General features: G+C 43.6%; 1 protein-coding gene across 2 annotated transcripts in view; it reads right to left on the bottom strand.

Moving 5' to 3' along the window:
• Window positions 1-20,051, bottom strand: part of whrna (whirlin a) — a 168,747-nt gene that overhangs the window by 13,886 nt on the left and 134,810 nt on the right. For both annotated transcript variants that reach the window (XM_055874156.1, XM_055874157.1), the window contains exons 6-7: window positions 14,302-14,514; window positions 13,288-13,509 (exon numbers count right to left, since the gene is read on the bottom strand). In XM_055874156.1, coding sequence (XP_055730131.1) covers window positions 13,288-13,509; window positions 14,302-14,514 — 435 coding nt within the window. The remainder of the gene's footprint in view (window positions 1-13,287; window positions 13,510-14,301; window positions 14,515-20,051) is intronic.

Genomic DNA, 20,051 nt, shown 5'->3' with positions numbered 1-20,051 from the left:
ACAGAGCGTGCAGACAGGCTGTGTGAAGGCAAAGCTTCTGAAAGGCACAGTGCTGCTGTCTGCAGCTGCTATCTGTCAGGTAGCTCTATCTGCTATCTGTCAGGTAGCTGTATCTGTCAGGTAGCTCTATCTGCTATCTGTCAGGTAGCTGTATCTGTCAGGTAGCTCTATCTGCTATCTGTCAGGTAGCTGTATCTAACAGCTGTTGTGTGTATGAAATGTTTTATAGACTTTTTGTCCAGTTTCAACAGAAGTAAATTAACTTGGCTAGTTTTCATCAGTTGATGTACCATTACTACTAGAGCTTGCCAAAAGTTGGTTAACGTTAACTAGCTAACTCAACGATGACCCCAGCGGCCAAATGATTAAAGTCCGATATTCTGAAGTTTTTTGACAGCACAATGTGAGTTTTTATTAGAGTCGGTTTAGCAATGTAAGGTTATTGATCTGCCAGTTTCCCTAGCTAATTCTCTACTTTTCACACTGACATGGTATAAGAAGTTGGTATAATACTATGCTCATCATGTCTTAGCAGGATCAGATGGTGACAGGTTCAGACAGCCAGGGAAGACCAGTCTGTGACGGTGCAATTTTGCAGATGCAACACTTTATTCCCTCTGTGCAGCAAACACTGGACAAGCCAGAAGCTTCAAAGATTGAAACTATTTTAAGACAGTCTGACATACCTCAAATTGATTTCCAAACGGTATCAAAGGTTGATAAATTTAATCCCAGTAAAAATGTCCTGTCTTAGGTCAGTTAGGATCACCACTTTATTTTAAGAATGCGAAATGTCAGAATAATAGTAGGGAGAAGGATTTATTTCAGCGTTAATTTCTTTCATCACATTCCCAGTGGGTCAGAAGTTTACATACACTCAATTAGTAATTGGTAGCATTGCCATTAAATTGTTTGACTTGAGTCAAATATTTTGGGTAGCCTTCCACAAGCTTCCCACAATAAGTTGGGGGAATTTGGGCCCATTCCTCCGGACAGAGCTGGTGTAACTGAGTCAGGTTTGTAGGCCTCCTTGCTCGCACACACGTTTTCAGTTCTGCCCACACATTTTCTATGGGATTGAGGTCAGGGCTTTGTGATGGCCACTCCAATACCTTGACTTTGTTGTCCTTAAGCCATTTTGCCACAACTTTGGAAGCATGCTTGGGGTCATTGTCCATTTGGAAGACCCATTTGTGACCAAGCTTAAACTTCCTGACTGATGTCTTGAGATGTTACTTCAATATATCCACATCCTTTTCCTCCCTCATGATGCCATCTATTTTGTGAAGTGCACCAGTCCGTCGTACAGCAAAGCACCCTCACAACATGATGCTGCTTCATGGTTGGGATGGTGTTCTTCGGCTTGCAAGCCTCCCCCTTTTTCCTCCAAACATAACAATGGTCATTATGGCCAAACAGTTCTATTTTTTGTTTCATCAGACCAGAGGACATTTCTCCAAAATGTACGATCTTTGTCCCCATGTGCAGTTGCAAACCATAGTCTGGCTTTTTTATTGTGGCTTTGGAGCAGTGGCTTCTTCCTTGCTGAGCGGCCTTTCAGGTTATGTCGATATAGCACTCGTTTTACTGTGGATATAGATACTTTTGTACCTGTGTCCTCCAGCATCTTCACAAGGTCCTTTGCTGTTGTTCTAGGATAGATTTGCAGTTTTTGCACCAAAGTACGCTCATCTCTAGGAGACAGAACGCGTCTCCTTCCTGAGCAGAATGACGGCTGCGTGGTCCTATGATGTTTATACTTGCGTACTTGTTATGGATACAGGTATCCTGTGTGTGTGTGTATCCTGTGTGTGTATTTCTTTTCTCTCCTTCTCCCCTCACAGGTGGCAATCATCCTTCCCCAATCAGTCACCAATCAGTCATTAATCAGAAGACACACCTCCTCCAGTTTCCATTACCCTATCACAACCCCTTTCCCTTGGTTTAAAAACCCTGGCAGCTGTTCTCTCTGAAGCTCGATCTCTCTGTCATGCAGTCTCGCTCTAGATCTCTTGTGTTTTTGCAACTACATGTCACTTTGTCCGTTACCCTGTGAGTACGGTTTTGTTATGGTGTTTGATGGTGGGAAAAGGAGGTACCAAGACATGTCGCCCATGGGCATACACTACCTGTAGGTATACTTTGTCTAAGAACACTAGTTAGAACTGGGCGGATCACCCACTGTATTTTTGGTTAGTTAGTTAGCTGTATTGAAATAGGCTAATCTAGTTTAGGGGCTAATCTAGCTTTACTGTGTGTTTACCAAATAAACCATGAATGTTTGATGGTAATTTAGTTGTCTGTAGTTTGTTTGTTCTCACTGTTACGTTTTCACTATTCTAATTTGCATGAGTTGTTACGGGTCTCGTTACCATCCCACCTAGACTGCCGGGCCAAAGGGATTCGTAACGGTACTATTGTTTGTACAGATGAACATGGTACTTTCAGGCGTTTGGAAATTGCTCCCAAGAATGAACCAGACTTGTGGAGGTCTACAATTTCTTTTCTAAGTTCTTTGCTGATATCTTTAGATTTTCCCATGATTTCAAGCAGAGGCATTGTTTGAAGGTATGCCTTGAAAGAGATCCACAGGTACACCTCCAAATGACTCAAATTATGTCAATTAGCCTATCAGAAGCTTCTAAAGCCATGACATCATTTTCTGGAATTTTCAAGCTGTTTAAAGGCACAGTCAACTTGTGTATGTAAACTTCTGCCCCACTGGAATTGTGATACAGTGAAATAATCTGTCTGTAAACAATTGTTGGAAAACTTACTTGTGTCATGCATAAAGTAGATGTCCAAACCGATTTTCCAAAACTAGTTTGTTAACAAGAAGTTTGTGGAGTGGTTGAAAAATACATTTTAATGACTCCAACCTAAGTGTATGTAATCTTCCGACTTCAACTGTATTTGCATGTTATGATTTTGTAAAGGCTGGCTGAATTCTGTCTATCTCAGCATGTCTATATATTCTCCCTTCTCCTTGTTTTTGTTTGCTTGGAAATGTTGATACTGAATAACGTTTTCGTAAGAAACTAACTTAGCAGCTAAGAAATGCATTGCCATTATTTATCCTCCCTCAATGTCTCAATGGATGACAGAAATATCAAGTTATGTATCACTAGATTTGGTTTATTATGAGATTAAAGGTATACTGTACAACTTTCATAAGGTCTGCGTGCCTTATATGGAATACTGTATGACAAAAGGGGTCTGTCTTGAAAACAACATTTCTTTAGTCTAGTAGCTGCAAATATGTTTTTTTTTCTTCATGGCACACGAACACCTGTCTGATTTTATGCCTGTCCCAGTGGACTAATCGAATGAGACCGCAGGGATGACATGATCTAAGAATATGGGGATTGTGGCTCAGATGCACAAGACACAACACATTCTGGAGAGAGACATCTCCCGCCATTTCATGGGTATTCATTGTTTCATAACTTTATTGTGCATTGTTTGCTGTGACTATTAATTACCCATTAATTACAGTACCAGTTTGGACACACCTACTCATTCAAGGGTTTTTACTATTTTCTACATTGTATAATAGTGAAGACATAAAATAACACATATGGAATCATGTAATAACCAAAAAGGTGTTAAACAAATCCAAAAATATTTGAGATTCTTCAATGTAGCAACCCTTTGCCTTGACAGCTTTGCACACTCTTAGCATTCTCTCAACCAGATTCACCTGGAATACTTTTCCAACAGTCTTGAAGGAGTTCCCACATAGGCTGAGCACTTGTTGGCTGCTTTTCCTTCACTCTGCGGTTCAACTCATCCCAAACCATCTCAATTGGGTTGAGGTCGGGTGATTGTGGAGGCCAGGTCATCTGATGCAGCACTCCATCACTCTCCTTCTTGGTCAAATAGCCCTTAAACAGCCTGGAGGTGTGTTGAGTCAATGTCCTGTTGAAAAACAAATTATTGTCCCACTAAGCGCAAACCAGATGGGATGTCATATCGCTGCAGAATGCTGTAGTAGCCATGTAGGTTAAATATGCCTTGAATTCTAAATAAATCACAGACAATCACGAGTAGTAGCCTAAATTTAACATGAATTCTCATTTCTCATCTGAAATGTGTGTTACGGTATTTTCTGTTAATGCATTCAATATATTATTAGTTATTTACTGTTCTCCTTGTCGAATTGGACATGTGTTTAGCAGAACTCACAATCTATGCTACACTTGAGAAATACATTTTTGTTTATTTCATTCCTTTTATAGGTTTGTCAATTTATTGGTCGTCTTTTGTTTGAAATGCTCCTGTCAACGTTGAGCAAGGACGTACACCTGATTACGCATTTAGTAGTAGAACTAGTCTACCTGGCCTGCACGCAAATGTAGGCCTATAGATGTGCCCATTTTGGGATGTCTGATAGTATTTTTGATTGTCTTAACTCACCACCACTATTGAGCTGTGGAGCTTCTCAAAGTATTTTTTCTTCCCCACAAACAAGCAAGCAAAGTATGGCTTTAGAATCAACTGAGAATGACAATAGTTCCTCAAAGTATTAGAACAATATTTCCAGCTCTCTCCTTTTCGATAACCACTTGTGTTTGTGTCTACATGTGTGACAGAGAGAGTGGTAGAGAGTGAGTGTTTGTGTGTACATGTGTGACAGAGAGAGGTAGAGAGTGAGTGTTTGTGTCTACATGTGTGACAGAGAGAGGTCGAGAGTGAGTGTTTGTGTCTACATGTGTGACAGAGAGAGTGGTAGAGAGTGAGTGTTTGTGTCTACATGTGTGACAGAGAGAGAGAGGTAGAGAGTGAGTGTTTGTGTCTACATGTGTGACAGAGAGAGGTAGAGAGTGAGTGTTTGTGTCTACATGTGTGACAGAGAGGTAGAGAGTGAGTGTTTGTGTCTACATGTGTGACAGAGAGGTAGAGAGTGAGTGTTTGTGTCTACATGTGTGACAGAGAGTGGTAGAGAGTGAGTGTTTGTGTCTACATGTGTGACAGAGAGAGAGAGGTAGAGAGTGAGTGTTTGTGTCTACATGTGTGACAGAGAGAGAGAGGTAGAGAGTGAGTGTTTGTGTGTACATGTGTGACAGAGAGAGAGAGGTAGAGAGTGAGTGTTTGTGTGTACATGTGTGACAGAGAGAGGTAGAGAGTGAGTGTTTGTGTCTACATGTGTGACAGAGAGTGGTAGAGTGAGTGTTTGTGTCTACATGTGTGACAGAGAGAGAGAGGTAGAGAGTGAGTGTTTGTGTCTACATGTGTGACAGAGAGAGGTAGAGAGTGAGTGTTTGTGTCTACATGTGTGACAGAGAGTGGTAGAGTGAGTGTTTGTGTCTACATGTGTGACAGAGAGAGAGAGGTAGAGAGTGAGTGTTTGTGTCTACATGTGTGACAGAGAGAGTGGTAGAGAGTGAGTGTTTGTGTCTACATGTGTGACAGAGAGGTAGAGAGTGAGTGTTTGTGTCTACATGTGTGACAGAGAGAGTGGTAGAGAGTGAGTGTTTGTGTCTACATGTGTGACAGAGAGAGAGTGGTAGAGAGTGAGTGTTTGTGTCTACATGTGTGACAGAGAGAGAGGTAGAGAGTGAGTGTTTGTGTCTACATGTGTGACAGAGAGAGAGAGGTAGAGAGTGAGTGTTTGTGTGTACATGTGTGACAGAGAGAGAGAGGGAGAGAGAGTGTTTGTGTGTGCATACATAATCAGCTGTAAGTGTGTCTGTGTTTGCATGATTTTGGGTATGTGACTGTACACCATACTGTGTCTAGTTGATTAATTCACATTTTCTGATCCCCCACTAAAACCATCCCACCTCGCTAATCTCTCCAAAACAGCGGCATTCAACTGTGACTTGCAAACAACAACAACTATAAGCAGGGGCACAGCCCAGACCACACACACACACACACACACACACACACACACACACACACACACACACACACACACACACACACACACCTCGTCATACCATCCAGGGGCCATGCTGAGACAGAGAAGTGACTTGTGAAGGTCTGGCATGGTCCATCGTGTCCTATGTATGGTAAGTCTGCTGCAGCTTTTCTCAACTGTCAGCTTGTTCTCTGAGTCCAGAGAGTATTGAGTGTGTGTGTGCGCATGTGTTTACGTGTGCCTCTGAGTGTGTGTGTTACGTGAACGTAAGGGTACTTAAGTCTCCTTCTCCAGGAGGAGACACATCAATAGTGGACAGGACAGCAGCAGCTTAGTCTGTCTGTCTGAAATGACTCCTGTTGAAACAACAGCCACTACCAAGCACCAGCACACATATTAGGACAGAACACACTAGTGATGCAAAGGTTGACTCATAACCCGCAGTACCCTCACTTATACAGTGGCTGGCGAAAGTATTCACCCCCTTGGCATTTTTCCTATTTTGTTGCCTGGAATTAAAATAGATTTTTTCGAGGGTGTGTATCATTTGATTTACCCAACATGCCTACCACTTTTAAGATGAAAAATATTTTTTATTGTGAAACAGACAAGAAATAAGACAAAAAAAACAGAACTTGAGCATGCATAACTATTCACCCTCCCAAAGTCAATACTTTGTAGAGCCACCTTTTTCAGCAATTACAGTTGCAAGTCTCTTGGGGTATGTCTCTATCAGCATGGCACATCTAGCCACTGGGATTTTTGCCAATTCTTCAAGGCAACACTGCTCCAGCCCCTTCCAGTTGGATGGGTTCCGCTGGTGTACAGCATTATTTAAGTCATACCACAGATTCTCAATTGGATTGAGGTCTGGGCTTTGACTAGGCCATTCCAAGACATTTAAATGTTTCCCCTTAAACCACTCAAGTGTTGCTTTAGCAGTATGCTTAGGCTCATTGTCTTGCTGGAAGGGGAACCTCCGTCCCAAATCTCTGGAAGATTGAAACAGGTTTCCCTCAAGAATTTCCCTGTATTTAGCGCCATCCATCATTCCTTTAATTCTGACCAGTTTCCCAGTCCCTGTCGATGGAAAAACATCCCCACAGCATGATGCTGCCACCACCATGCTTCACTGTGGGGATTGTATTCTTGGGGTGGTGAGAGGTGTTGGGTTTTTGCCAGATATAGCATTTTTCTTGATGGCCAAAAAGCTCAATTTTAGTCTCATCTGACCAGAGTACTTTCTTCCATATGTTTGGGGAGTCTCCCACATGCCTTTTGGCGAAGACCAAACATGTTTGCTTATTTTTTTCTTTATGCAATGGCTTTTTTTCTGGACACTCTTCCGTAAAGCCCAGCTCTGTGGAGTGTACGGCTTAAAGTGGTCCTATGGACATATACTCCCCTCTCCGCTTTGGAGCTTTGCAAGACCCTTTAGGGTTATCTTTGGTCTCTTTGTTGCCTCTCTGATTACTGCCCTCCTTGCCTGGTCTGTGAGTTTTGGTGGGTGGCCCTCTCTTGGCAGGTTTGTTGTGGTGCCATATTCTTTCCATTTTTAAATAATGGATTTAATGGTGCTCCGTGGGATGTTCAAAGTTTCAGATATTTTTTTTATAACCCAACCCTGATCTGTACTTCTCCAGAACTTTGTCCCTGACCTGTATGGAGAGCTCCTTGGTTTTCATGGTGTCGCTTCCTTGGTGGTGCCACTTGCTTAGTGGCGTTGCAGACTATGGGGCCTTTCAGAACAGGTGTATATATACTGAGATCATGTGACAGATTGCACACAGGTGGACTTTATTTAACTAATTATGTGACTTCTGAAGGTAATTGGTTGCACCAGATATTATTTAGGGGCTTCATAGCAAAAGTGGTAAATACATATTCACACACCACTTTTCCGTTTTAATATTTGTCTTTTTTTTAAACAAGTATTTTTTTTCATTTCACTTCACCAATTTAGACTATTTTGTGTATGTCCATTACATGAAATCCAAATAGAAATCCATTAAATTACAGGTTGTAATGCAACAAAATAGGATAAATGCCAAGGGGGATGAACAATTTTGCAAGGCACTGTATCTGCGGGGCGGGCGGGTTTAGTGTCATGATATATTGTGTGGATGAAGGGCAGGTGGGTGGCTTATCATTCTTGTCCAATTTATAGGCTACGTTGAGGTTTACCTTTCATTATTTCTAAGCTATCTGGCATTATTAGTGCGGAACTGTATGTGCACCAAATAGTCTACACGCCAATAGCCAAAGGCTTTAGGGAATGGGCAGAAACAATAAGGACAATCTGTTAGTTTAACTCAATAAGAGAAAAGCTGCAAAATGGAGAGTTGAAAATAAAGAGAAGGGAAGGCCAGAGAAGTAATGTTTGGGAAAGATTTAGTGAAGTGTTAAAAGAGGGTGATGGCAGTGCTGGTTATGATATTTGTGATTAGGGTAACCACATTTAAAATACCCAATTGTGGGACAACAGGATGATTTTGCGTAACATTTGCGGGACAGTGTAGCCTACATGAATAAAATCATTTGGCATAACATTTGGTTATGTTATGTAGAATACTATATAATCATTATGTGATCTTCCAAGACTTTGACTCATCTTTGATCTAACTTTAGCCTGCTAAAGGAGCACCATTGTGAGATGGAAGTTAGTCTTGTCCCATCACTGCAACTCCCGTACGGACTTGGGAGAGGCGAAGGTCGAGAGCCCTGCTTCCTCCGAAACACGACCCTGCCAAGCCGCACTGCTTCTTGACACACTGCTCGCTTAACCCAAAAGTCAGCCGCACCAATATGTTGGAAGAAACACCGTAACAACTGCCGACCGAAGTCAGCGGGCATGAGCCGCTAGAGCGCGATGGGACATGGACATCCCGGCCGGCCAAACTCTCTCCTACCCCGGATGACGCTGGGCCAATTGTGCGACGCCTCATGCGTTTGATCAGGCCTACTATTGGAGTGTCGTCAGCGAACTTGATGATGGAGTTGGAACTGTATGAGGCCACGCAGTCGTGGGTATATAGAAAATACAGGAAAGGACTGAGGCACACCCTTGTGGGGCCCCTGTGTTGATGATTCGTGTCGAGGAGGTAATGTTGCCTACCTTCACCACCTGGGTGCTGCCCGTCAGGAAGTTCAGGACCCAGTTGCATAGGGAGAAGTTCTGACTCAGGGCTGTGAGCTTTGTAATGAGCTGTAGGGCACTATGGTATTGAAGGCCGAGCTGTAGTCAATGAACAGTATCCTCACATATGCATTTCTTTTGTCCAGGTGGGTAAGGACAGTGTGCAGTGCAATGGCGATTGCGTCGTCTGTGGATCTGTCTGGGTGGTAGGCGAATTGGAATGTCGAGTGTGTCGGGGGGGGAGGAGGTGATATGGTCTTTGACTAGCCTCTCGAAGTACTTCATGATGACGGAAGTGAGTGCTACTGGTCGGTAGTCATTCAGTTCAGTTATTTCCCTTTCTTGGGTACAGGGATGATAGTGGACATCTTCAAGCAGGTGGGTGTAGAGGCCTGAGCTAGGGAGAGATTAAACACGTTAGAGAACACAACAGCCAGCTGGTCTGCACATGCTCTGAGGGTACAGTTCAAGATGCCACTTGGGCCGGCAGCCTTGCAAGGGTTAACACGTTTGAATGACTTATATACGTCCTCAGTGGAGACTGTGAGTGTGTAGCTCACGTTGTCATGGGGCTTTCCTCTGCAGCGCAGGGTCATTGTTCTCGAATCTTGAGAAAAAGGTATTTAGCTCGTCCGGTATGGTGGAATTGTTGACAGTGATGTGGCTGGCTTTCTTTTTGTAATCCGTGATCGTTAGGAGCCCCTGCCACACATGCCTTTTGTCTGACCTGCTGAATTGCTCCTCCACTTTGTCTCTATACTTGTGTTTCGACATCTTGATTGATCTGCGTAAGTCATATTTGTACTGTTTAACCAAATTATTGTCCCTGTTCACCTTGCCCTGTTCATAAGCAGCATCTCTCTCTTTCAGTTTTCCTACAAGGCAGCTATCAGTCCACGGTTTTTGATTTGGGTACGCTTTGAAAGATACTATCTTTATCACGTCATCTATGCATTTTGTTATGAATCCGGTGACTGACGGCGTATTCATTGAGATTATCTCCAGAGGCAACCTGGAACATATTCCAGTCCACGTGATCAAAGCAGTCTTAGAGCGTGAATTCCGATTGGTTGGACCAATGCTGTACAGACCTAACCACCGGAACTTCCCTCGAGTCTTTGTTTGTAGGTGGGGAGAAGCATGATGGAGTCATGGTTGGATTTTCCAAAAGGAGGATGGGAGTGGGCCTTATACCCATATCGAAAAGGTGTATAGCAGTTGTCAAGAGTTGAATTTCCGCAAGTTAGACAGTCAATGTGTTGGTAATAATTTGGGAGCACTGTCCTCAAATTACTTTTCTTAAAGTACCCCGGGAATGCGGTCTCCAGTTTGTTCAGTGTCCAATGAAGATCTTTGAGAACCTTTTTGGTGTCGGCTTGGGGTGGGATGTACACAGCGATAATCCCAGTGAACTCTTTCGGAAGGTGAAAAGGATGATATTTTATGACCAAGTATTCCAAGTTCGTGGAGCAGAAACTTGTAAGTTCCTGTACGTTTCCCCCATCGCACCATGTGTTGTTGGTCATAAATCAGAGCCCCCCACCCTTGCTCTTGCCAGAGAGATCCCGCTTCCTATCTGCTTGAAAAAGTGTAAAACCCACTGGTTGTATATAATTCGTCTGGATGTCGGAGAAAAGCCAAGTCTCAGAAAAACAGAGTATGTTGCAGGACCTGATGTCCCTCTTGAAGGGGATCATCGCTCTGAGTTCATCAAGTTTGTTCATTAATGATTGAACATTAGCGAGTAGTATGCTGGGTAATGGAGGGCGGGATGCCCAGTGTCACTCACTAAGACCCTGCCCAGCCTACTCTCCGGTAGGACTCCCAAGCAGATCGGCTACTCGCCGAAGAAGCTAGTCCATTGTTCTGCTTTTCAGGGAATTCGGGAAGGTAGGATGGATGGTGAGTACCCAGCGATTCGTATTCCAAAAGTTCTACCCATGTGTGTGTAGTAATGCACGAAACAATCTAATTAAGAAAATTAGGGCTTACACAAGTCCGAATTTCTTATAGGCTAATTTTCAAGACATCAATGTACAGCTACATTTTTAGACGTCACTGCAGAATACCCGCCACATGCATATGCACACATACTCAGCTGAGTTCTTACAAGACCTGAATTTCATATAATATTCAAGACATCAATGTAGCAGTAGAACAAATATCACACTATAGGAAGATAACCTCAACTAAAATAAATCAATGTAGGCTAAAGCAGAACACATATGAGAATATATAGTCTCCCTGCCTATGTGATATTATGAAGCACATATTCAGATTACAAACTTGTTCTGTACTGTGAAGTTAAAGGAAAAATAAGTTCCTAACTTAGTTTTCAAAACCTCCCACAATGACTCTCCCCATGTCTCGTCCATTTAACTCCTGACAGTAAATGTCTTGCTCAAAGCCATGAGCGGGCCTGTGGCTGTGATGTTTAGCCTCCTTGAAAAGCTGTTCTGAAGACTCTGGCTGTACAGTAGTGTCTATTTTTTCATTTTGAGTGTTAACTATAACTTGGGTGTCCTCTTTACCCTTGTCTACAATGCTTACTGCCACTAAATGTGCTTTGGTTCGGGCATCTTCAAAACCCTTTTTTCAGGGGGCTCTTTGTTGTTGTTTATATGTCAGAGGCAGAGGATGTTACTGTACATTTCACCCACTCTTTTGCTAGTTTAATCTATCCAGTCTTTTCTAGACCCAAGATCCCTTCCTTTTTTCATGTTGTACAGCCCAGCTTTGAATTTTGCATGACATGCCAGGGGTTAATACGTTTGCTTGTTCTTGAACTGAGCCTCCGTCCGGTGGATACAAAAGTAAATTTTGCTTCTGAAACAGGAGTGGAGAAATAGGATTCATTTCTTTCAGCATCTTGAGCAAATACGAATGTCCAGTTACGGACCAGTCTGTAGAGGTTCTATCTTTATCAGCATCATAAAAGCTGATAGTATTTCAACCATATAAAATATGCATCCAAGCTGAACTGGAATCATATTGGATCATTTTCACAACTTTCTATTTCCTTACAACCGGTCAAACATTCTTTCCCTTTTTATTTGGTCCCTAAAGGTCTTAACTGCATGAAGGAAGCAGAGATGACAGAGACAACTTTACAGATGTCAACTATATTGAAGCATTTATTTCATTCTAGCCATTTATGACATTATTCTGGTGAACAAGGGTTTGTTTAGTATTCCAGGGCAACATACAGCCATTGAAGCTTCATGTATCTAATTATAGACAATGTGACTAACAAATTAAGGTCGGGAATAGGAGAGTCACCAGGCCACTAGCACACACACACTGCATGACAATGTGTGTGTATGCACTGTGAATAGGGAAACACACACACATGCATGCAAGCACACACCTACATGCAGGCTCATGTACACCGAATGCACACACACACACATACACACACACACACACACACACACACACACACACACACACACACACACACACACACACACACACACACACACACACACACACACACACATACACATACACATACACATACACATAGAAATGTTCAAAAAGACAGTCACACTTGGATATACTGTAAGTACAAGACACAAACCAACAGAGGAAATGACTTGCATTGGCTTTATGCAACCTGATAAGTGAATGCAGACTAAAGCACTCCAAACAGTATTTACTTCAAACATAAAGGCAGAACATCACTGCAAACTGATGCAAAAGAAGAGTATTGGCAACAACTCCTACCTCCATCATATCTATCAACCACAGCAGTCTTTCCTGTGGTGTTGAAAAGGGAGGGGAAGTCGGGGTTAAACAGAAGAAGTTCCTAGATAAATAAGTCTCTTTCATCTGTAGTGGAGGATTTAGGCCCTTTCCAACTCAGCAGGGACACAACGCTCTTATCCCTGGCTACGTCCCAAATGGCACTCTATTCCCTATTTAGTGCACTACTTTTGACCAGGATCCTTAGGGCTCTGGTCAAAAGTAGTGCGCTATATAAGGAATAGAGTGGTATTTGGGACGTAGCCCCTCTGTCCTCCCAATCCCCTGTCCTTGCCCCATGCAGGGCTGGTCATTCTGAGGAACGTCGTTCGTAACGGCTCTATCCTCTTCAACTCATCAAACAGGGACAACTTCCAAGAGGTCTGCTTCGAGGCATCAGTGACAACTGGGAAAGATGAATGACTCAGACTTTCACAGAAAGTGATACAGACAGGTAGACAGACAAGACAGACAGACAGACATAGAGAGAGAGCGAGAGAGACAGACAGACAGAGAGTGGGTCCACTCCAACCCAGCCGCCTACCCGTGCAGAGCTGAGGGTGGTGGAGGTCATGTAGCTGGCTGACGAGGAGGCCAGGGTATCTGGATAGGAGACCATAGAGATGGAGTCAGAGTGGAGGGCGGCTGCACTGGCACACCCCTGCCGAGCCTCCAAAGCCTGGATCCCGCGGCGCAGCACCATCCCATCGAAACGCTCCAGATCCTGGGGAGTTACCAGGCCACGCACCTCCGATAGCAGGGCGAACTGAGAGGAAGGGGAGGGAGACAGGGTTCAAGAGTTATATGGAGCTATAACAGGCATCAGTCTAAAACATGCATTAGGAGACTATGGGGAATGCAGAATGCAACTGAAGAACACTGTAAAGCACTTTGTGAATTGTGAATTCAATATATTTGATAAATCATTGCTTTATATGAGGTGGAGGGCTAGGGCATAGACAGAAAGCCAAGCAGCTTTATAATATAATGGGTAAAAACAGAAGTCTGAACATCCACAAAAGCCTTAACATAAATCATCGAAAGTCTCACAAAACTTGTCATCCAAGTGATGGATGTACAGAGAAAAGGCAAATAATCACCATAAGCATTACGAAGTGAGAGAACACAAGAACCCAATACATAATGCACCTCACACCAACTAATACGCACGCACGCACGCACGCACGCACGCACGCACGCACGCACGCACGCACGCACGCACGCACGCACGCACGCACGCACACACACACACACACACACACACACACACACACACACACACACACACACACACACACACACACACACACACACATCATCCTCTCACATCTCCCAATACACACACTTTCACTCCTCACCTTGGCATGTGTGTTGAGCAGCACACGCACGCACGCACGCGCACACACACACACACACACACACACACACACACACACACACACACACACACACACACACACACACACACACACACACACACACACACACACACACACACACACACACACACACACACATCATCCTCTCACATCTCCCAATACACACTTTCACTCCTCACCTTGGCATGTGTGTTGAGCAGTTCAAACAGAGCCAAGACCAGCTGCTCCACCTCTATGTGTCCGTCTCGGTACTCCTCCACGTAGTAGCCCATGGTCTGCCTCTCTGTCTCCGTCAGCAGGTGGCGGGCCTGTTCCTCCAGCACGGCTCTGCTCTGGTTCACCAGGCTGGACAGGGTCACCTGGGAGCCAGCCATACCCTTATAGAACACCGGCTAGAGGGGGAGAGGTGGGGAGAAAGAAGGGATAAGGGAAAGGGGGTAAGGAGGAGGGTTGAAAAAGCAAGAGGAAAAAGGAAAATATTAGTGTGTGTGTGTGTGTGTGTGTGTGTGTGTGTGTGTGTGTGTGTGTGTGTGTGTGTGTGTGTGTGTGTGTGTGTGTGTGTGTGTGTAAGGAGGATGGTCAGAAGGTGGTGAGAAGTTGGTGACACAGAGGTGAGGGGGAGGAGTATGTCAGGAAGGAAGTTATAAATGAGAAACAAAGGGACAGAAAAAGAACAGAGAGAGAAAGAAATCATGCATTAGCCATTCCTCATCATTCATCCATCCAACCCCCAGCTGGCATGGAAGGGCCAGAGTTCCTCACTCTAACACTGGCCCTAAGGCTCGTGGCTCTCATCACAAACACAAAAACACGGCCCACAGTGTGACATCCCTTTTCTGTGCCAGCTCAGCCAATCCAAACAATTCACAGAGTGATGGCATCACGGCACTTGAGAAACAGATGAGAATTGTACTCTGCATTCACACACACACACACACACACACACACACACACACACACACACACACACACACACACACACACACACACACACACACACACACACACACACACACACACACACACACACACACACACACACACACACACACACACACACACACACACACAAGCGCTCTCTCCTCTCCTCACTCTTCCTTGCCCTCTCTTTCTCCCGCTCTGTGCTCCTCTCTTTCTTTCTCTCTTTATCTCCTCGCTAGCAGCTTTCCTTGAATTAACTCCATATTTAAAGACACTTCAAAGTCACCAGCCGCTAGGCTGTTTAAGAGAGAAGGAGAAAAAGAGAGAGAGATAGAGAGGGAGAGAAGAGAGAGAAAGAGAGAAGTAAAGAAAGAGAAAGAGACAGAGACAGAGAGAGGTGGTACGGAAGGAAAGAGAACGACAGAAAGAAAGAGAGAGGAGGGAAGGAGAGAGAGAGAGGGGCACCACAACCTCCTCACCTCATCCTACTCCTCCTAATCTCTTAAACACTCTCATTAGTCTGTGTTAGCCATCAGGTCTGGGGAACGAGGTGCTGCAGCCTGCGCCAAACATAAGTCCCTACCCCAAGGTGAATCTGCACACTAATCAACTCTATACAGTACCTACAACATGCATTTAGATGAAGAATCCTACGGACAAGGGCACAATCTGTATCCCTAATGGCACCCTATTCCCTATAGAGCCTTGGTCAAAAGTAGTGCACTATATAGGGAATAGGGTGTCATTTGAGACGCTATCTGAGAGTATAGTTAAAAACTACAAGGTGTAAGAAAAACCAATCCCCATTGCCAATCCATGTGATAGTCGTTAGGACACTGCTGGTGCCAAAGATAATTTAATTACTTAATTCAAATAAATGAATTACAGCACTAAAGTATGCTCTCTAGAGATTAGCTTCTGAGACCCGGGGTCTAGCCTGTAGCTCATGTTAAAATCTCTAAAAGTCTAGATCATTTAGCTATTTGATTTTGAATTTTCGGACCCCTGTAGGTATCCCCCTCATAAATGTATTATAAGGAATAAGGTTTGGAACTGTCTGTCGCTGTCCTTTATCTAGGAGATTGTTTTGGCACACGTATTTAACCCCTTTTTTTTGTTGGCACAAAACTACCATCTTACCTCCATTCATTTTTTTAACCCGTACCAGGTTATCTTTAGACGAGTCCAATGACACTTGTGGGGGTCGTAGCATGTTTGTGAAAGTCTCATCTTTTCATAGCATGGTTATATTAGTTAGTAGGCCAAACGTTTTCATGAGAAGACCAATTTTCGGGATGTCTCCTGGTCTGACAAACACCGCTGTAGCTCTACCACTTTCCTCTGCAAATGCAGAAGGCCGACATAGGCAGATGTGGTGGGTGGAGACGCAGCCCATGCAAAAAGATATCTCTAACTTAAACTGCCATTTTTTTTATGAGGATTTTTTATGATGTTAATTAGATAGACGCATGGGTGCGTCAATAGAGTCTTATTTAAACTAAGACCCATTCATAGTCCTATCAACTATTACAATGGCCAGTGTGCTGCTGTCTGTGCCTGCATCTTAAATGGGACACAGACTGGGTCTTTGGCAATTCTATGTGTGCACTCTGCCAGATAAGATGACTGTACACTTTATCAAAGGCACCAACTACAAGCACCACTGACCACATTCCAATCAATACACAGAGAAAGGGATAGGACCAAAACAAAACAAAACAAGACAATACAAAGAGATGGACACCACACAAGACAAGAGAGATATGCTCTCATCTCCTCACTGCTTACAGGTCAAATTCACACCACACTGCACTGTCTGGCACTCTGTTGTAAATCAATGTTAAAAATCAATGTAGATCAATCCACTTTGATAGTAGGATCAAAGTTCTTATATACTAAAACTTCATGACACTTCTACTAAAAGTACTGGATGGGGGAAAGCCCGTAGTGGAGTCCTGTGTCCACCAAATTAATTTCACCTTTCACTTGGCAGATCAGTGAGAACTAAGAAATGGACTTAGAAAAAAGGAATCCAAACGGGTTCTTCGGCTGTCCCCATAGTAGAGTTATTTTTGGTTACAGGTAGAACCCTTTTTGGATCCTCTGGGGAAAGGGTTCTACATGGAACCCATTAGGGTTCTACGTGGAACAAAAAAGGGTTCTTCAAAGGGTTCGCCTATGGGGACAGCCGAAGAACCCTTTAAGGTTATAGATTTCACCTTTTTTTCTAAAAGTTTAAGATTAGAACACGGGAATGATTCATCATTAGGAAACCAGTGTGAATGATGCATCATTAAGAAACCAGTGTGAATGATGCATCATTAAGAAACCAGTGTGAAGGATGCATCATTAAGAAACCAGTGTGAAGGATGCATCATTAGGAAACCAGTGTGCTTGGTGTATTTTTATGCCTGTCCTAGCCTAGCCACTAGCCAGTCTGTCACAGTACGAAGTGTGTGAGGGCACACACAGCCACCACCCTGCCACCAGTCCCTAGTGAGAATTACAAATCTCTCTGTTTCCCCTCTCTCTCTTCCTCTTTGTTTTTAGAGAAAATGATAACACTATCTTCCACAGGGGAAAGAAAACAAGACAAGGCCGCAGCTCGGGTATCGAGAAAGACAGAGGTAGAGGATGAGGAGGAAGAGTAGTGGAGTGATTTCACCAGCGTAAGACAGATGAGGTGGGCAAGATTGGTTGTGAGTGACCTTGGAAGACCTATATCCAGGTATTAAACACATCCCTACAGAGAGTGGGACCCAGCAGACACGTATGTAGTGGAATGGCATCAGACCCAGGGAAACATATTCCTTAGTCTAGCCCCGTTAAACCACAGTATATATTTCCACCTCTTCCAATTTCACCAAATGTCGATGAGAAGCCGAAACTGTTGATGTACAGTAAAAGCCTCTGAAAATGATATTTTTTTTTATTGCGGCTGACAGTCTACAGCTAGAGCTAGGCAGTTATCACATTCATAACACTAGGCATTTTAGCTGGTAGGAGGCCATTAGTGGATTGATTGACATCCATCTTTCCCACAGCATGCTGCCTGCTGATTGAATCACATTACCAGACCGCAATGCTCCTTAATCAGATGAAGAAATGAATGAACAATAGTTTCATAACAATAACCATCGAGCTAATGTACTGGACTGGACATCTCGGACTCTCTGCTAAAGCATGCAGAAGCAAACTCTGTCTGCATCCCAAATGGCACCCTATTCTTTATGTAGAACACTACTTTTGATCAGGGGCCATAGGGCTCTGGTCAAAAGTAGTGCACTATTTAGTGAATAAGGTGTTACTTGGAACACATCCCATCTCACTCTTCATCCACCTACACACATCACTGACCACCACAGACAGCCTGGTCTCATAGACTAGACGTAACATAGTAAATGTAAATTTGGGATGCTCAAATTAGTATGATATGTTACATTTGGTATGGTTACATAAGACAGAAGGTTACTTATGGCAAAAATGTAGGGTGGTTAGTCGGGGTGGATGGGTAGGCATATAACGCAAACATCTAGCAACCCAAAGGTTGCGCATTTGAATCTCATCACAGACAACTTTAGCATTTTGTGTAGAGAGTATAGAGATATTGTTATCCAGGTCGGCACCAACGATGTTAGGCTGAAACAGTCAGAGGTCACCAGGCGCAACATAGCTTCAGCGTGTAAATCAGCTAGAAAGATGTGTCGGCGTCGAGAAATTGTCTCTGGCCCCCTCCCAGTTAGGGGGAGTGATGAGCTCTACAGCAGAGTCTCACAACTCTATCACTGGTTAAAAACTGTTTTCCGCCCCTCCCAAAAGATAGAATTTCAAGATAATTGGCCCTGTTTGTGGGTGAGTCCCAGAAAGAGGGCCAATTATCTTGAAATTCTATAATTGGCCCTCTTTCTGGGACTCACCCACAAACAGGACCAAGCCTGGCCTGCTGAGGAGTGACGGACTCAATCCTAGCTGGAGCGGTGCTCTCATCTTATCTACCAACATAGAAAGGGCTCTAACTCCTCTAGCTCCACAATGAAATAGGGTGCAGGCCAGGCAGCAGGCTGTCAGCACGCCTGCCAGCTTAGTGGAGTCTGCCACTAGCACAGTCAGTGTAGTCAGCTCAGCTATCCCCATTGAGACCGTGTCTGTGCCTCGACCTAGGTTGGGCAAAACTAAACATGGCGGTGTTCGCCTTAGCAATCTCACTAGGATAAAGACCTCCTCCATTCCTGCCATTATTGAAAGAGATCGTGATACCTCAAATCTCAAAATAAGGCTACTTAATGTTAGATCCCTCACTTCAAAGGCAGTTATAGTCAATGAACTAATCACTGATTATAATCTTGATGTGATTGGCCTGACTGAAACATGGCTTAAGCATGATGAATTTACTGTGTTAAATGAGGCTTCACCTCCTGGTTACACTAGTGGCAATATCCCCCGTGCATCCCGCAAAGGCGGGGGTGTTGCTAACATTTCCGATAGCGAATTTCAATTTACAAAAAAAATTATGAAATTTTTGTCTTTTGAGCTTCTAGTCATGAAATCTATGCAGCCTACTTAATCACTTTTTTATAGCTACTGTTTACAGGCCACCTGTGCCATATACAGCGTTCCTCACTGAGTTCCCTGAATACCTATCGGACCTTGTAGTCATAGCAGATAATATTCTAATTTTTGGTGATTTTAATATTCACATGGAAAAGTCCACAGACCCACTCCAAAAAGCTTTTGGAGCCATCATCGACTCAGTGGGTTTTGTCCAACATGTCTCTGGACCTACTCACTGTCACAGTCATACTCTGGACCTAGTTTTGTCCCATGGAATAAATGTTGTAGATCTTAATGTTTTTCCTCATAATCCTGGACTATTGGACCACCATTTTATTACGTTTGCAATCACATCAAAGAATCTGCTCAGACCCCAACCAAGGAGCATCAAAAGTCGTGCTATAAATGCTCAGACAACACAAAGATTTCTTGATGCCCTTCCAGACTCCCTCTGCCT

This window comes from Salvelinus fontinalis, chromosome 21 (genome assembly GCF_029448725.1).
Source record: "Salvelinus fontinalis isolate EN_2023a chromosome 21, ASM2944872v1, whole genome shotgun sequence".
NCBI classification, from domain to species: Eukaryota; Metazoa; Chordata; class Actinopteri; order Salmoniformes; family Salmonidae; genus Salvelinus; species Salvelinus fontinalis.
The sequence above is the reverse complement of the archived record's forward strand: the minus strand, read 5'-3'. Positions and strand labels throughout refer to the sequence as shown.